Source organism: Eumetopias jubatus, unplaced genomic scaffold (assembly GCF_037043125.1).
Source record: "Eumetopias jubatus isolate StellerSeaLion01/CBP00866 unplaced genomic scaffold, mEumJub1_p1.0 scaffold_5, whole genome shotgun sequence".
Classification (NCBI taxonomy): domain Eukaryota; kingdom Metazoa; phylum Chordata; class Mammalia; order Carnivora; family Otariidae; genus Eumetopias; species Eumetopias jubatus.
Window position 1 is genome coordinate 60,677,655 of NW_028274811.1, and position 17,894 is coordinate 60,695,548.

Consider the following 17,894-nt stretch of genomic DNA (forward strand, 5'->3'; position numbering starts at 1 on the left):
TCATGACCAAGATCAGGAGTCACATGCTCTACTGACTGAGCCAGCCGGGCACCCCTCTTCTATTTGCCTTTGAAACAACCTTGAGCCAGGAAGGTTTACAGATTTCTGTTGGCTTTGCTGAGAAAGGACTGAGGTCTGAGGAAGGTTAGCTCGTGGGGCCAGCTACTAGCTCAGCCAGATTGGATTTCCTGCTTCCTGACTCCTAGGCCACATGGCTCCCGATTTCTGACCCAGAGGCCTTGGGTGAAAGATGAGCCCAGAAAGAGCTCCTTCTGGAGCCTTCTCATTCAAGTTTTACACAGGGATTATAGTTATTAATATACACTCAAGGCACCTTCCACTTAAAGGCTCCTTGTAGTACATTATTTAATAATGGTAACATCTGGGGCGCCTGGGTGGCTCAGTCGGTTAAGTGTCTACCTTTAGCTCAGATCATGATCCCAGGGTCCTGGGATCAAGCCCCACATTGGGCTCCCTGCTCAGCTGGGAACCTGCTTCTCCCTCTCTAACCTGCTTGTGCTGTACGCTCTGTCACTATCCCTGTCTCTCTCTCTAATAAATAAATAAAATCTTTAAAAAATAATAATAATGGTAACATCTGTCTTCCTATTTACTGACTTCACTACGTTCCGATCTTTCTTGACCTGAGGCGTGCCAACGATCACATTCTGCCCAAGTATGGGATTTGAAGAGGAGACTGCAGTCCCACCCTTCCTATGGACGACCCATGCATGGTAAATTAAGGAAAGACCATAATCTAAAAACACAACTGAAAACATGAGGTTTTGCTCAAATTTACACACAACAAAACATAAATAAGGAGGAACGGGGAAAGACGTGCTTACGATTTTGGACGCACGGTGAGATGGCTACCACTGAAATGAGCAGACACAGGCCCCCGTTCAGCCCCAGGAGAATTTTGTTTTCCAGGCAGCCGTCCTTCTGTGTATAAAACACCGCCATCAGAATCAGGCCTCCGGCAGCAATGGAGTACATGATGAGTGTCACGAGGGCCAGAGCGGCATACCACAGCTTGTTGGTGGCCGTGCCTGCAGTCCTGTTTCTCCACAAGCGGGTAAGAGGGAGAGGAGAGAAGACAAGTCAACAAAGCCCCCATTCCCTGACCACATTTACCATCCCTCAGGCATTCACGGGGCTCTCAGGCCCCAGGCCATTAGAAACCCAGTCGTCCAGAAGACCTACCCTTTTGCCACCATCATGCTCCAGCGAAGCCAGAAGGTACACGTAAAATATGCTGAACAGCTCTGGTTCAGGCTCAGAATGTTTTCTAAACACTAAACCATTCTGTTTTTATGTGTACGCATCAACTAAAACGCACATCCACAGACTTAACTCTACTCTCCCCATTCTGAATAGGAATTACCCTGGGGTCAGCTTTGGCAAGTCTTAAAAAAAAAAAAAAATGGCTCTTAGATGGGGTTCTCTTCACGTTTTCCTGCTCAACACAGAGCCCGGACGTGCCACCGCATCCTACCAGAGGTGCTGCCGCAGCTTCTCTTTGGGGAGAGAAGCAGCAAGCAACCTTCACTCAGAGAGACACTGGCGGACCGCAGCCCCTTCGTCCGTCCACGGCAAAGGGGCGTCCTCAGTGGTACACTGCTTCTCCAGAACAATGCCACGTGGGATGGAGGGAGAGTGTAAAGAGAATAAAATCAGCTGGGCAATGAGTAAAAACTGTAACAGGATTTATAATAAGAAACTTAAAGAGAGTAATTTGCTTTCTACTTTATATACTTATTAATAAAGGGATGGGAGAAATAAGTGGTGGTTTAACAACCAACCGAAATTATTCAGAACAACAACAAAAAAGAATGTTTGAAACCACTAAACAAAGAGGACAGAACCAGAGGGAGCACGGAGTGAATCACTGTCATCTGCCTTATGATTAAACGGCCCCACTGTAACCACATTCTAACAAACCTTCACAGAGAAAGCAACTTGCTTAATGTTTTCACAAAACTGGAAAGTATTCAGGCAACTCAGCTAAAATGTTTTAATTGTGAAAAAGTTATTGCAGCCAGAGACAAACAGGGAGGAAAGACAGAAATGATAACGATCCTCATATTCCTGAAACCAAGCCAGGCACTCCATGACCACAGAATTAGTCTAACGTAAAAGGCACGCAAAGGAAATGACAGAAAATGAGACTCGAGAAATGAAAAAAAAAAAATTTCTGAAAGCCAAATGGTAATCAATGACAGAGAAACAGAACGCATCGTGTAGGAAAAGGTGAACACGGCTGACCAGTGTGGGTGGGGTGTGACTGTTTCTCCACTGGTCTTTTGGGCTCTTGTTAGCATATGAAGCACTTTCTTTCTCTCTTTTTTAAGATTTTATTTATTTATTTGAGAAAGAGAGAGAGAGAGAGAACACACGCAAGCAGGGGGAGGAGCAGAGGGAGAGGGACAAGCAGAGTCTGCCCTGGGTGCAGAGCCCAAGGTGAAGTTTGATCCCACGACCCTGAGATCATGACCGGAGCTGAAACCACGAGTCAGACGCTGAACCAACTGAGCCACCCAGGTGTCCTGAGAAGAGGAATTTTTACAAAAAGAAAACAACTCCTGACTGCAATTTTTCTTTCCTGGCTCTCCGCCCCCCCCCCCCCACGTCCTCATCACCATCAGTGAAGTCTACGAGTTCCAACTCTAGAACATACCAGAACCTAACTGCTGCTATCATCGTTCGAGTTACAGTCATCTTTCACCTGGATTATCTCCCACAGGTCTCCTTACTTGCAACTCTCTCCCCCTCTCATCTATTCTGTAAATAAAATATACATCCTATCATGTTCTTCTAGTTTCAATCCCCAGTGATGCCCTTCCATCTCACACAACGGCCCCAGAAGCCCACCATGATCTGACCCAATGCCATCTCCTCTCTCTCCTCTGGTGCCCACCCCTCAGCACTGGGGTGCAGCACAGAGGATGCCCGTTTGCCCCTCAACAAGCGGAGTCCTGCCTCCATCTGTCCCTCTTCCTTCTGGTCACAGTTAACTCCCTCACACCTGATCGTGAAGCCTTTCCCTGCCCTGCTCTCCCCAAAGCCCACACCCTGCTTTCTTTTCCTCCAGTCGTTTCACCATCAAGCCTGTTACTTATTTGCTTGATCATAAACTGATGATCTACCCATGCTCCCTGCCCTCCCCAAAAGGAGAAGGTAAGCTCCACAGAGCAGGACATCACTGTGTTCACTGCTCTTCTCCTGCCGTTGAGTGCCTGGAAGATAGTATGTGCCTAATGAATATTGCTGTGAGGACTGTCAGTGGTTAAAACTAACTTTGTGCAGCAATGGTAGCAAAATGGCTGCCATTCCCGTGGCTTCCTCCTCGGTGACAGCTTGCTCTTGCAGACGTCCCACCACTTAGGTGGCACTTAGCCATGATTTATTTTTCTTTATACTCTCGGTGCCTACCACCACACTGTCTGGCACACACTTAATACTCCCCCAGAATGTAAATAAATGCTAAATGGGAAGAAGCACTTGGAAGGAGATGAGAAAAGGGTTAGACAATGGGCAGAGCACCAACACAGTAAGCAGGAGCCGGGTTGGGAGAGTCAGTTGCACTTGGGCTCAGGATTCAGGAGAACCCAACCACAATGGAAATTACAAATCTAGCACATTTAGAAGATGGGTCTTTGTGAGAAACACCGGAATGTACCTTCTACTTTTTGCTATTTCATTTTTAAGACTTGTCACTTCAAATCACAAAACTCAAGGTAGAAAGAAAAAAACACGTTAAACATCTAATGCAGCCATATTATTTTGCAGGTGTGAAAAGTGAGGTCAGAGAGGCCAAGTAATATGCCTAAAAGAAAACTGTAAACTAGAGAAGCAGGGACATGAACACCCAGAGCCTCCTGGTTTCTGGGCCCAGGGCCTCCGTCCTACTACCATTGGGATCTTTTCCTTCTCAAGATGTTTACTGAAAAGAGAAAACAGGGATGCTTGGGTGGCTCAGTCAGTTAAGCGTCTGCCTTTGGCTCAGGTCTTGATCCCAGAGTCTTGGGATCGAGTCCCACACTGGGCTCCTTGCTCAGCGGGGAGCCTGCTTCTCCCTCACCCTCTGCCTGCCGCTCTGTCTACTTGTGCTATCTCTCTCTGACAAATAAAGAAAATCTTAAAAAAAGAGAAGAGAGAAAACAGAGAAGAAAGGGGAAGAAAAAGCACTTTGGTTGTTCCATTAGGAGTGATGTATTATATTTTCTAGACTAACCTTGTAAGCAACAGTCTTTGTTAAAAAAAGATGCCCCCCCAAAAAACTAGTAAGTTAATTTACCTGAAAGTACATTATTAGTGAGCTTCCTAGCTTAATCCTAATTTTAGGCAGACAAATCAACTATGAGTATGTTGACAAAAGGGATTTTGTTGGGATATTAGCCTCAACGCTGAGACAACAACAACATCATTTGTTGCAAAGTTCTTAAGCCGCTCTTATTGAGTGGTTTCTGGAAGGTTTTTATAGCCACCAAACTCTTCCAAAATGCCTGTTAAAACTTGGCATCAACAATTAGTCCCAGAAAATGGCTTCAGAATCAATCAAAACAATCAAATCAGAGCTGAAGAAGTACAAGTATTCTCAAGAGAACATACTACTTAATGGGCAAATCAGGCACTCAGTACTGAAGATGTTATTATTTTAAAAATTCCCTGTTTTGAAGTATACATGTGAAAATTTTAGAACTTAAGATGATTTTTTATTAGACAAAATAAATTTCTGTAGTGCTACCTATGTGACTCTACAATGTGCTGTAAACATTTTAAAAACTGACTCTAAGTATTTGGGTACTTACTCCAATATTTACCAATTATAAAACGATAACACTAGCCTTTCACTCACACACCTCTTGATTCGTTCTCTAAAGAAACAAAACCAAAACCCAAATGAAACTACTACTACTACCAAGCTGAGGAATGTAATCAGAATGAAAAGAATGAGAAGTATTTTCAGGGGTCCTCCCAGCAGGGAGCCTGTTTCTCCCTCTCCCTCTGCCACTCTCCCTGCTTGGGCTCTCTCTTTGTCAAATATATTTTTAAAAATCTTAAAAAAAAGTATTTTCAAAGAATTTGGACCATATATTTTGTTTTGTCCAAGATAAAAAAAAATTTCAAATTCATACATTATTTCTGATTTTTTTTCCAAAACAGTATAAAATAACATGATACATATAAAGTCTACAAAATAACAAAAATCTTTACTAGGTACAATAGGTATTTTCATTCATATATTTTTAAAAGATCTCATTTATTTATTTGAGACAGAGCACAAGGCGGGGAGCTGCACACAGGGCAGGGGGAGAAGGAGAAGCAGACTCCCTGCTGAGCAGGGAACCTGATGCTCATGCACTCCGTCCCCGGACCTAAGCCGAAGTCAGATGCTTAACCGACTGAGCTACCCAGGTGCCCCTTCATTCATATTTTATACGCAAAGTAGGACAGCGAACAGCAAAGTGCCTTGCCTGGAGTCACAAAGAGAGCCCACCCGGCCTTAGCATTTAAGGAGCTGACTCTCATCTAGTTGCCCTTCCCTTGATGTGGCTCAGCAATAAAATAAATAGAAATAAAAGTAGCTATTAATATTTGGCATTTCCCACTTATCCTAGGATGTGAATTCCATGTTCAAGGCAGTTAGAAAGACTGTGTATCTTTAAATTCAGGATGGCTCTCTAAGGTAGCACAAGAGACCTTCCTAATGAAGGGGTCCTTATACTCTTAGGCAGGTTGACTAGGAACCAATAAAAATTTAAGTGAAGAACTATCCTATCACATATTCTTTGCAGGAAGTGTATTTTCAGCTCCAAAGTGTTTTCTTTCTTTAAATCTCCTAAGGATGGAAGCCTACGATAAAGCCTGCCCAAGTTTTCAGGCACCCACCATTCCAACCAGGGAGCCAGGGCCAAGAAGTGCCAGCAATGGGTCTGCGTGTGGCTAAATCACAATAGCAGCCGACTCAGAGCCCAAACGAGACAGCATGGGAAAAAGCCAAAAAGTGAAGAGAAACGAAATGGAAGAAGGAAAGGTAGAAAGGAGAGAAAAACAGCATGGGAGAGGAGTGAATGAAAAGGTTCAAAGAGCAGGAGTGCAGGGAAAGTGCCGGCAAGCTGTCTGAGGTGTGAGCAGGCCGCTGATCCTGGCCAGGCCAACTCGGAGTCGAGCTTCTATCAACACCATCCTGCGGGCAGTTTCTCTGAGCACCGGGTGAGTTCACTTGAAAACTTTCCCAAAATGCACATACCAGTTCTTGTTCCATTTATGTGCAAACTCCACGAGCAGGATGAGCTGGATGCCTATAAAGATGAAGCCCCCGATGGCTCCCACATAGCGCCAGGCTGCAAAAGAAAACCATCCAAAAGGAGATGAGATGATTGTTCCAGTGTTGAGCTCAAAGGAGAATAATGGCTATAATTCATCTTAATGAATTCTTAGTGTACCTGCAACACATTCAATTTCCAGGCAATCCCATAGGATGGGTGCCACTATTATGCCCACTTTACAGATGAGAAAAATTGAGAATCTATGTAAATGGGACAAAGTCCCATAGCCAGTAAAGGACGTAGCTGGGATGTGAGCACAAGGAGTGTGGCTTGGGAGCACCTGAGCTTAACCTCCACACTGTACCTGCCAGGCAGCCTAACAGATGCAGCCATTCACAGAATCAACAATGACCCACAATTTAAAAGTAAAAACACATATTAAGAGGGAAAAAGGTTCAGATTGTATTGTCTAGGGAGCCACCAGAGACTACTAGGGAAATGAGGTTCACACTGGGGGCCAAGCAACTCAGATCCACTTCTCTACCACAAGGAAGCTCTAACTTTGAAAGAGCCATGTCACTCCTCTGGGTTACAGCTTGTCTATAAAAATGACTAAGATGCACTAGAGGACTGCTAGGCCCCTTCCCATCCTAAATCTACCATTTTCTTTCCTTTTTTAAAATTTCATTTATTTGACAGAGAGAGACACAGCAGGAGAGGGAACACCAGCAGGGGGAGTGGGAGAGGGAGAAGCAGGCTTCCCGCTGAGCAGGGAGCCCGATGCGGGGCTCCATCCCAGGACCCTGGGATCATGACCTGAGCCAAAGGCAGATGCTTAACGACTGAGCCACCCAGGCGCCCCCTAAATCTACCATTTTCATAAATAAAAGTATATCTGTGGGGAACAGAAAGCTAGTTAACAGCATTTTGGGAAAAACCAAGACTTAGATATAACTCCCTTAAGGACTACATAAAACTAGTATGACCGTAGGGGTGCCTGGGTGGCTCAGTTGATTAAGTGTCTGCCTTTGGCTCAGGTCACAATCTCAGGGTCCTGGGATCAAGTCCAACGTCTCGGGCTCCCAGCTCAGTGAAGAGCCTGCTTCTCCCTCTGCCTGCTGCTCCCCCTGCTTGTGCTCTCTCTCTCTCTCCCTCTCTGTCAAATAAATAAAATCTTTAAAAAAAAAAAAAAAAAACTAGTATGACCCTAAATATTAGCTGGACCCTAGTGACCATTTGAGGAACTGTGGGCTGCTCGTTATTGACCGACACAGCGTGAATGTTTTTACTACCTGAACTAGAAAAATGAATTCATTTGGGTTAAAACAATGTTTTGAGCCACTGAAATTCAGGCTTTTTTCCCCTCCCTGGCTCTTATGAAAAAAGGCCCCCGTTTCAGATATGATTAAAGGCTTCAAATTAAATTAATTTTGGTAAATTTGGTGAAAAAGAAACATAATTCAATGGTATAGTTTCACGTAAGATAAGTTTAGACAAGTAAGATAAGCCTCTCGATCTCACTTCAGCTGCACGCAGATTTGAAGCTGCTCAAAAACCTGGTGTTGGTTTCGGGTGTAGGTGGAGTTCCTGGGCAGTGCTGGGAAAGAGCAAGGCCTCCCTGGGCCTATTCAAACATGGCTGATGGTGTCATACTGACATGCTAAACTGGTTTTCAAACAAATTTTAAGTGCCCCATTTTCCCTTCAGGCCAATAGCCTTAAAGTTACCATTTGAATTCTCCAGGCTGCAGGGTAACACTCAGCCAGAAAGAGAGGGAATAGGGGAGAGATCAAGAAGTGGGGGAGGGGAGAGAGGAGGGGAGAGGGAGAGGATACGGTGGATGAAGTGTGGGCAGGTAAGAAGGGAATTTTTTATTAAACCACAAGAAATCACTAATCCAAATATCAAAGGCACCCTGGACTACAGTTTGCAACAATTTTACAAAATGGGTAAGAACAAAATAAACAGGTACCCCAAATACCCCATTTGTACCATTCAGAAAGGTCTCCTGATCTGGAATGAAGAAAGCTCCTGAGCACATGGCCCCCAGCAGCAGAAGTTTAAAGAACCAAAAGCTGGAAGGAAAAAAATAAAAAAAAAGAGGAAATGTATTTAAATGATATTCATGGAAGGACAAAAGAGCTCTTAGAAGGTAAGCACATCAGCCCGTGTTTCTGCTGTTGGTACTGTTCCTTCCAAATCGAGGTGGAGTAATTAAGTGACTGGAGACTGCCTTTTCCCATAATTAGACCAACTCAGCGTGGCCTCTGTACAAAACGCCACTTTGTTGGGGTGGGGGGATGATGTAGGGACAGGTCTTAACAAGAAATAAAAACTCTTGTCTCTGCTGCAACTCTCTTCGCGGTACTAAGTGTTACAAACAGGATTCTAGGTCTTAGGCCACCGCGGGGTGTAGGCCACCGAGGGGTGACAAGTCCCACCTTCCCTAAAGTCAGAGTCAACAATGTCAACTAGAGGAAGAGCAGTTAGACAGTCTGATGAGTACAAGAGATGAAGGAACAGTGTTCTAAATATCAGGAAAGGGCAAACTGCCCACCCCCACCCCTGAAGACCAAAGACTTACCCATTGTGAATGTGGGCTCTACACCCTTTGCTGCTGTTGATTTTCAAGGTCAGGAGGCAGAAGATGAAGAAGAAACAGGCCATTCCAAAACAGACTCTGTACACTGCTGAATACCCCACCAGCTTCTCACAGGTGTCACCAGCTTTAATGCCTTTACAAATATCTTCGTAAAAAGGAATCTGAGGAAAAAGAGAGAAAAGTCATCTGTTAAAACTGGGTAGAGAGAGGGGCGCCTGGCTGGCTCAGTCGGAAGAGCATGTGGACTCTTGATCTTGGGGTGGTGGGTTTGAGCTCCATGCTGGGTGTAGAGATTACTTCAAAAATAAACAGACTTCTAAAAAATAAAATAAAATAAAATAAAATTCATTTGGGTTAAAATAAAATAAAATAAAAGCCCCTGGTAAAGAGGGGCTATCATGGGGGCGCCTGGGTGGCTCAGCGGTTGAGCATCTGCCTTCGGCTCAGGTCATGATCCCAGGGTCCTGGGATCGAGCCCCACATCAGGCTCCCTGCTCTGCGGGAAGCCTGCTTCTCCCTCTCCCACTCCCCCTGCTTGTGTTTCCTCTCTTACTGTGTCTTTCTCTGTCAAATAAATAAATAAAATCTTTACAAAAAAAAAAGAGGGGCTGTCATGAAGTGTTTGTTCAGCCTACAAGTCAAAATCCAACATGGAAATGCACCTTGTGCACAGAGAAATGCAGACTGAGAAAAAAGTCCCTCTTCCAAAGACTTTTTCTTAATTTTTTCTGAATAATTTTTACTTATTTATTTTTAAAGATTTTATTTATTTATTTGTCAGAGAGAGACAGAGCACAAGCAGGAGGAGTGGCAGGCAGAGGGAGAAGCAGGCTCCCTGCTGAGCAGGGAGCCCAATGCAGGACTCAATCCCAGGACCCTGGGATCATGACCTGAGCCGAAGGCAGCTGCTTAACCAACTGAGCCACCCAAGAATCCCTGAATCATTTTTAAAGATACAGTGCTATAGCATACCACTTCACCTTTACTTAGCCTAAATGAATTCTGAAATCAAGTATCAGGATTTTAAAAAATTATACTTGTAACACATGGATATCTTTTTCTTGAAATGCATATATAGAATAAAAAGTGAAAGACTTCTTTCACTCCCACCCCAAAATATCACTCCTCTCCTCAAGAGTTAACAATTTGGTGGGTATTTTTATGAGTTTACAAGTGTGTCCCCATCCCTAATTCTCACTCATAATATACCCACATATACATACATACACTTGTACAGCGCATACACAGTATATAAACAAACAACTTAGTTAAATAAAAGAGTATATGTATTGTTCTAAAATATGTTTTTTCCCAATTAACAATAAGCCGTGGAGATCTTTCCCTATTAATTATACATAAAATTCCGATCCACTTTTTTTTTTAAAGATTTAATTTATTTATTTGACAGAGAGAGAGCACAAGCAGGGGGAGAGGCAGGCAGAGGCAGAGAGAGAAGCAGACCCCCTGCTGAGCAGGGAGCCAGATGTGGGACTCGATCCCAGGACTCTGGGATCATGACCTGAGCCAAAGGCAGACCCTTAACGACTGAGCCACCCAGGCCCCCCTCCAATCCACTTTTTAACCACTATTTAATATTTTATAGTAAGAATAGATCAAAGTGATTAGCATTCCCACAGTGAACATGTTGGGGAGGATTTTTTTGTTTTCTGTTACTTGTGTTTTCTTGCTATTACACACACTGACTCAATAAACACTGTTATGCATGCTTCATTGTACACGTGCCATTATTTATATGGGATAGACTGCTGACCTAGAAATGGAATCAAATTTTAAAGTTTCAAGAGGTAAAGTCAAACCACGCTTTCAAAGACTGAACCAATTTATATCTCATCAGTAACATCTGAGACTGCTCACATTCCCAACCTGAACATCCAATTTAAAGATAATGTAAAGTTTCAGAACAAATGGCCCCAAGATATGGCACTTTGGTATGTGAATTATTTTGATCTGAAAACAATCATGTTCCAGGAGACTCAAAAAAACTTTGACCTTCCCTAATTGCCTAAAAAAATTTAGATTTGGGGGGGCGGGGGAGGAGAATTTAATAAAAGACCTGCTCCAGGAAGAGAGCTACCACCACAGAGAAGTACAGCATACTCAGTGTGGCAGACAAGAAGAATTGAGCAAGGTCTATTTGTAAAAATTCCTCTCTCTGTCCCTTGCTTCTATATGGCCCAGCAAACATTTGTTTACCAAACATTTATGCCTCTTCATCTTCCTGGGAATTGCTTTTCTTCTCATTGAAGTCTCAGGCCCCTTCCCCCTTCTCCTTAGTTCAGGATGACATATATACCTCATTTTGCCCATCTTTGGAATCTCATGCTTATGAAATTATGTGGATTCCACAAACGTACAAAATTAAGTTTGACTCTCCCAGATTAATCTGTCTCATGTCAATTTAATTTTTAGACCAGCCAGAAGATTCTTGAAGGGTAGAGAAAAAATTTCCTTCCCAACAATAAAAAACACTATCGTGTTTCAATGTCCATCTTCCTCATTACAAGTAAGGTTCACATCTTCTGTTAAATTTATGGCTATCTGTATTTTTCTCTGTGAACTGGATATTAATTGGGCTTTTTTTTTAATTCACTGGCATTTTTCTCTGTGAATTGGATATTAATTGGGCTTTTTTTTAATTCACTGGCATTCTTTATGAGTCTTAATCTTCTGATAAAGGTTGACAATGGTTTATTCTAGTTCAACTAGAAGGTTTCAATGTAAAACCTATGCATATTATCAGAATAACTAAAATCTTACATAATGAGAACAAGCAGGATATGTCTATTACTACTAATGTTGGAAAATAAAGATCTAGCCAGTGGTTAAAAAACAAAACAAAACAAAAAAACAAACAAACCTTGCTTTTTATCAACATTAAAGATGAACATTCTTCAGAATAAAAAATAAGTTGAAAATCACACTGTAACTTATTCACAAGACAAAAAATATTGCAGAGGGAAAAAATGACACAAAGCTGGAAGTAAAATTGAACCATGACAATTTAGCTTTATCCTCAGGAAAGATCTTAAAGAAACAATAGTAGGGGCATCTGGGTGGCTCAGTCATTAAACGTCTGCCTTCAGCTCAGGTCATGGTCCCGGGGTCCTGAGATCGAGCCCCGCATCGGGCTCCCTGCTCAGCAGGAAGCCCGCTTCTCCTTCTCCCACTCCCCCTGCTTGTGTTCCTGCTCTCACTATCTCTCTCTGTCAAATAAAAAAAATCTTAAAAAAAAAGAAAGAAAGAAAGAAACAATAGTAACTGAAGCTATTTATTATTCATTATTTCCATAAGCAAAAAGAAGACTAAATTTAACTGGAGTTCATTTTCCTGACTGAGGATTCCCTCCACTCAGAAAAGGTCCACAGTCATTACTACACCCTAATCTGAAACATGTTTTTCCAAAACAACATATTTTTTCAAGTTAGTGTCTCAGGCAAAAATGCATTGTTGCTGAGACCCAATTAAATATAGCTCCTTATTTGTGAACAGATGGATATGAAAGATTTCATAAAGAAATGTCAAATATTTTGTACTCACAAAGTTCCTGCAACTGCAATTTTTTTTTTTTTTTTTAGATCCAATCAAGATGTAAATGCATAGAGAGAGACACTACTGTATTTCTGAACAGGCTACAAAACAAAGTAGCAGACATGCAGGATTGCCAGATAAAATACAAAATGTGTAGTTAAATTTAAGTTTTGATTAAACAATGACTAATTGTTTAATGTAAGTATGTCTGCAGGAGTGCTGACAGTAGGTGACTCCATCTTTGGCCCTCCATTTAGTTTGTGTTCACTCGATGACCCCTCTTGGGGTCCCTTGAAGATTAACACACATACCTTAGAAATGTCTGCCAAGCCGAGGATAGGGGTTGGGGGTAAGGCTTGTTTTGGCCTCCCGTGAATTTGTTAGATATACCACAGGTGGTGCCACAAGATCTAATTAAAGGTTAGCTATTAGGTGCATGCGAAGCTTCTGATCTCACTATAGTACCCTTCTGCATGTCCCCTCACTCCAGAAAATCTGGACTAAGGTCTGGGCTCTGCAGAGAATAACTGCAGCTGCCGTGGATCATCCTCTGCCAGATCCACCCGCCATTCCTGCCTCACCCCCACTGTCAATAAGGTACCCTGAATAAAACTCTGTAAACTGCATGGAGTCGCTTGCTTCATTTTCCAGTCTCAAAATTGCCTTCTTAGTTTGGGGGATACTTTACTGTTCCTCTCCTACCTTCTAACAATGCCCCATACAATATTTGGGACATACTTATCCTAAATGTTGCATGAGACATAACTAAAAAAAGTATTCCTTGGCACAAGATAAAGCTCAAAAGAATTCAGAGTCTTGCCGCAAGAGGCCAGGAGTACTCTATGCTAACAAGTCTGGCCCCCATCCTATAAGCAGGAGAAACAACAATTAAAGCTACAATGTGGAGGACAGACTAGAAAGGTGACCAGTTTCAGGCAGGAGGGTAAGTTGAAAAGCCACTGGTTTAATAGTCCAGGTAATGGATGAAGAAGGTAAACCACTGGCAGGGACACCAGAAATTCTGTAGGTAGAGGTCATAGTTGGCAGGACCGTATGGATGACAAATAAATGAAGGGGGGGGCAGGTGTTGTTTGGTAGGGAAGTAGGGTTGGCAGAGGACAAACAGTTGAACTAGAAGAATAGATCAGGAGTTTGTGTTAACTTATAGGGTTGGAAGCACCTGGGCATCCCAGTGAGAATGTCTGGTCTGGAAATTGCTTCGGTACAGTAATCGGGACTAGACACAAGGACACAGGAAGCACCCCCATGCAGTAATGAGAGAAGTCAGCACGTGCTTTCTGAACGAGTCTGAATTTTTAGCTGTGTTTTACCACAAGTGAGCAAACTCATGGGGTTAAAATCTTCAGAAATTCAACATCCAAAAAACAAATAATCCAATTAAAAACTCAGCAGAAAACATGAATAGACATTTCTCCAAGGAAGACATGAAAAGATGCTCATCACTTACCATCAGGGAAATACAAACTAAAACTACAATGAGATATCATCTCACACCTGTCAGAATGGCTAAAATCAACAACACAAGAAATACACATGTTGGCAAGGATGTGGAGAAAGGGGAATGCTCTCGCACTCTTGGTGGGAACGAAAACCGGCACAGCCACTCTGGAAAACAGTATGGAGGTTCCTCAAAAAGTTAAAAATAGAACTACCCTATGATCCAGCAATTGCACTACTGGGTATTTACCCAAAGGATACAAAAACACTAATTCAAGGGGATACATGCATCCTCACCCCTATGTTTATAGCAGCATTATTTACAATAGCCAAATTATGGAAGCAGCCCAGCTGTCCATCAATAGATGGATGGATAAAAAAGAGGTGGTATGAATATATGTATACATATATACATGTGTATATCATATACACATACATATGTATATAACAGACTATTCCTCAGCCATAAAAAAGAATGAAATCCTGCCTTTTGCAATGACATAGATGGAGCTAGAGAGTATTATGCTAGGTGGAATAAATCAGTCAGAGAAAGACAAATACCATATGATTTCAATCATATGTGGAATTTAAGAAAAAAAACAAATGAGCAAAGGGGGAAAAAAAGAGAGAGAGAAACCAAGAAACAGACTCTGAACTATAGAGAACAAACTGATGGTTACCAGAGGGTAGGGGGGTGGAGGTTGGGTTAAATAGGTGATGGGGATTAAAGAGTGCACTTGTCATGAAATGAGTACTGGGTGATATATGGAATTGTTGAATCACTATATTGTACACGTGAAATTAATATAACACTGTATCTTAACTAACTGGAAGTAAAATAAAACTTAATTTAAAAATTTTTTTTTCAAAAATAAATAAATAACAGAGGCACCTGGGTGGCTCAGTCAGTTAAGCATCTTGAGTTCTGCTCAGGTCATGATCTCAGGGTCCTGGGATCAAGCCCAGTGGCAGGCACCCCAGTCGGCTTGTCTCCCTCTGCCCCTCCCCCTGCTAGCACGTGTGCACACTCTCTCTCTCTCTCTCTCTCTCAAATAAATAAGTCTTTAAAAATAAATACATACGTAAAAAATAAATAATAAATTCTTCAGACACTGACATAATGGGAGATCCCACACAAAGTGAATGTTTCAGAACTTCTTAGCGAGAAACAAAAGCTCTACCCATATTGAGTAGTACTGTAACAAATAGGTAATACTGGTTTAAATCTGTAAAAGCTATATTCACGGAGGTATGACAACACTTCACTTATTAGGCTGTTTTATTTATATAGGATTAAAGCTCTATACAATATTCAGCTTTTTTTCTTCCTTCCCTTCTCTCTTCTACTCAATCAACAAAACTAATTCCTGACATCTCCCTCTCCCCCCAACTATAATACATGTTAAGTCGGTACCCCTTTCATCTCCACCAGCCCATCTTTTACCTTCAGTCTCTTCTCCCCCCACCCCAACCTTCCTCATACCCATTTCAAGGAGAAGGCTAATGCCAATAGGGCCTAAACTCCCATTCTATCATCCCCCCACCCAAACCCCTCCCTTGTTTAGTCCCAGGGACTCTCAGCCTCACAAAGGGTGAGTATGTGGCACTGACTATTTTCTCCAAAATAAAAGTAGCCAAACAACCCACTGCTCCATGTACTAAGACCTGCCTTATGTTCTGTGGGTAACTTAGTCATTTAGTCCTCAGTAAGTGGTGAATATTTTTAGGCAAAGAACCTCTATGTTACACGAGCCAATGGAATTTACCAAGGAGAATTTGCTCTGGTTAAATATTTGCTGCTCCGAGCTCCATCCCAGTTTTAGAAAAAGAAAACATAAATCACACACAGACTTTACACTGTGGGGTGAAGGCGACGGACCTGCTCAGGGTGTTGCCTCTTTTAAGTCTGGCTCTGGGCATCCAAGGACACTACTTCTACGTTGGTTCCATAGGGACCTGTGGGCAAGAGGTTTCCTTTTAATCCTCAAGGCAGCCAAACTCAAAGCCATCAAATTATCGGTAAGGATAAACAAGGACTCAGTGGACTTCTAACCCTAATTCCACTACTAACCTGAGCAAATTCCACACTCTCTCTGAGCCTCAATTTCCCTACTTGTCCAACAAAACACTATTGCCACCACCTTGCGAAGTTGTCCTGAGAATTAAATTAGTCAATCCTTGAAAAGTGCTTGTCATGGTTCCTAATCCCTAATGCCCATTAAGTAAACTTCCTGGGGTGCCTGGCTGGCTCAGTCTGGAGAGCATGCAACTCTCTGTCATGGAGCCTACTTAAAAACAAAACAACAAAACAGAACAACAACAACAAAAAAAACACACACACAGTAAATTTCCTTAAATTCTAAGGTGCTATCTATTTTATAAAAAGAACTTTTGGGAGAGGGGAATCAGCACATTACATGAATGACTGACAGGTTCCTATGTTCTGATTTACACGTGGGGGGAATAAGCATTTTAGAATTTAGTTGGTGTTCTATTTACTTTACCCAGGATTCATATTGTAATAGTCACCACTCAAAAGAAAATAGATCTGAACTCCCAAATCAGGGAAGATAGTTTCAAAATCAACACAAGTATTAAGCGCAAAGAGATGGAAGCTAGAAGAAAATCCACACAATGTTCCCTACCCAGGACAGATGCTAGCTATGCTCCTCAAACAAACTTCTATCTCAGATGAATAAATATAAAGAAACCACAGAAGAGCCACAGAAAGACCCACATACAGCTCTGGCTGGCCAGGGGCCCAGATGCTGCAAACCTAAAAGAACAGACTTTGGGAGGGTTCTTACAGAAACAGAGAGGAGGAAGATGAGAGTGGAGGTGCCCTTCCGATATGAAAGTGTTATTTGGGAGAATTAAGAAAATGGTATATAAGCAAAGCTAATGATTCTTACATTCTATCATATTTCTAGAAAGCTGCATGAATCCCAGGTGCCAAGAAAGCTTTGGGCACGTTGGCCTGAGGCATAGCTTGAAAACTAGAAGAACTGGATCTGCAAGTTCTATTTAATACCCCTTACTTGAACATGAATTTCAGAACCAGAGCCTCTTTCTGTCTGCCTCTCCTCTTTCTGGAATTCCACTTACTCTTCAAACTTTCTAAGATGATTTGTTTTTCTCTGTGGAAAAACTCCAGGTCCATGCCAGCCATGTCTGTCTGCTACCCACCGACGGACAGGAGCTGTGAAATGGGGAATGCTGAGGTCAGCTTCTGTGCTCCCGGGGGACCACCTCTAGGCTCATTCCTTGACAGGTGAATATCTTTGAGGCCGTTTTTGGGATTGGGGGGGGGGTCTATTTAAAATCAGTACCAACAACCGATACCTGCTTCTCTTTTGTGCGGGTTTCTAAATATTCTTAAAAGGCAAGTCTACATTTGTCATTGTTAAAAGCCACAACAGGAACTAAAAAACAGTCTAGTTTTATCTGACCCTGTCACCTCTGAAATCAGGAACTCAATGCTCCCAATGGTAACTCTGCAGAATCTCAGAAGCATGAGACAGAGACGAGCATTAGTGCTCACAGCTCCTTCACCACAAGCATTTCATCAGGATCCAGCAGCCACAAATTTGATTAGATGGAAAACAACTCTGATCAAACTGTAAACAAAAAGTTTTCAATCCAAACGAGACAGTTCCCAGAGGACTGACTAATTATAATGGAATGAAGGGATCTTCCACAAAAGGGGAACAAGGACTAACTAAAGTCAATCTCCATAAGAGAATTAGTTAACATCAAAAGTGGAATGTACAAACTTTAGTAAACGGAACCAGGAACCGGTCTTGAATGAGAAGTAAGTCAATCCCAGTGAAAACTTATATAACTCTTCAATGAGGCAAAGCATTTGGGGAATTGGGGCCCAGGAATGGGTAGGTCCTGTTTGCTGATCTGGGGTAAGCCTACAAATAAAGGCAGAGGAACTCAGGTATAAGAATCCTGGTTTCTCTAGCTTGACAGGTGATCCAACGGCGGACCAGTGGGGAACAGGATCACAG

At 42.4% G+C, this 17,894-nt stretch overlaps 1 protein-coding gene across 3 annotated transcripts in view; it reads right to left on the reverse strand.

Moving 5' to 3' along the window:
• Positions 1 to 17,894, reverse strand: part of SERINC5 (serine incorporator 5) — a 96,165-nt gene that overhangs the window by 18,638 nt on the left and 59,633 nt on the right. For all 3 annotated transcript variants that reach the window (XM_028114530.2, XM_028114529.2, XM_028114528.2), the window contains 4 exons: positions 8,857 to 9,035; positions 8,265 to 8,347; positions 6,254 to 6,347; positions 846 to 1,057 (listed from right to left, as the gene is read on the reverse strand). In XM_028114530.2, the coding sequence (XP_027970331.1) occupies positions 846 to 1,057; positions 6,254 to 6,347; positions 8,265 to 8,347; positions 8,857 to 9,035 (568 nt within the window). The remainder of the gene's footprint in view (positions 1 to 845; positions 1,058 to 6,253; positions 6,348 to 8,264; positions 8,348 to 8,856; positions 9,036 to 17,894) is intronic.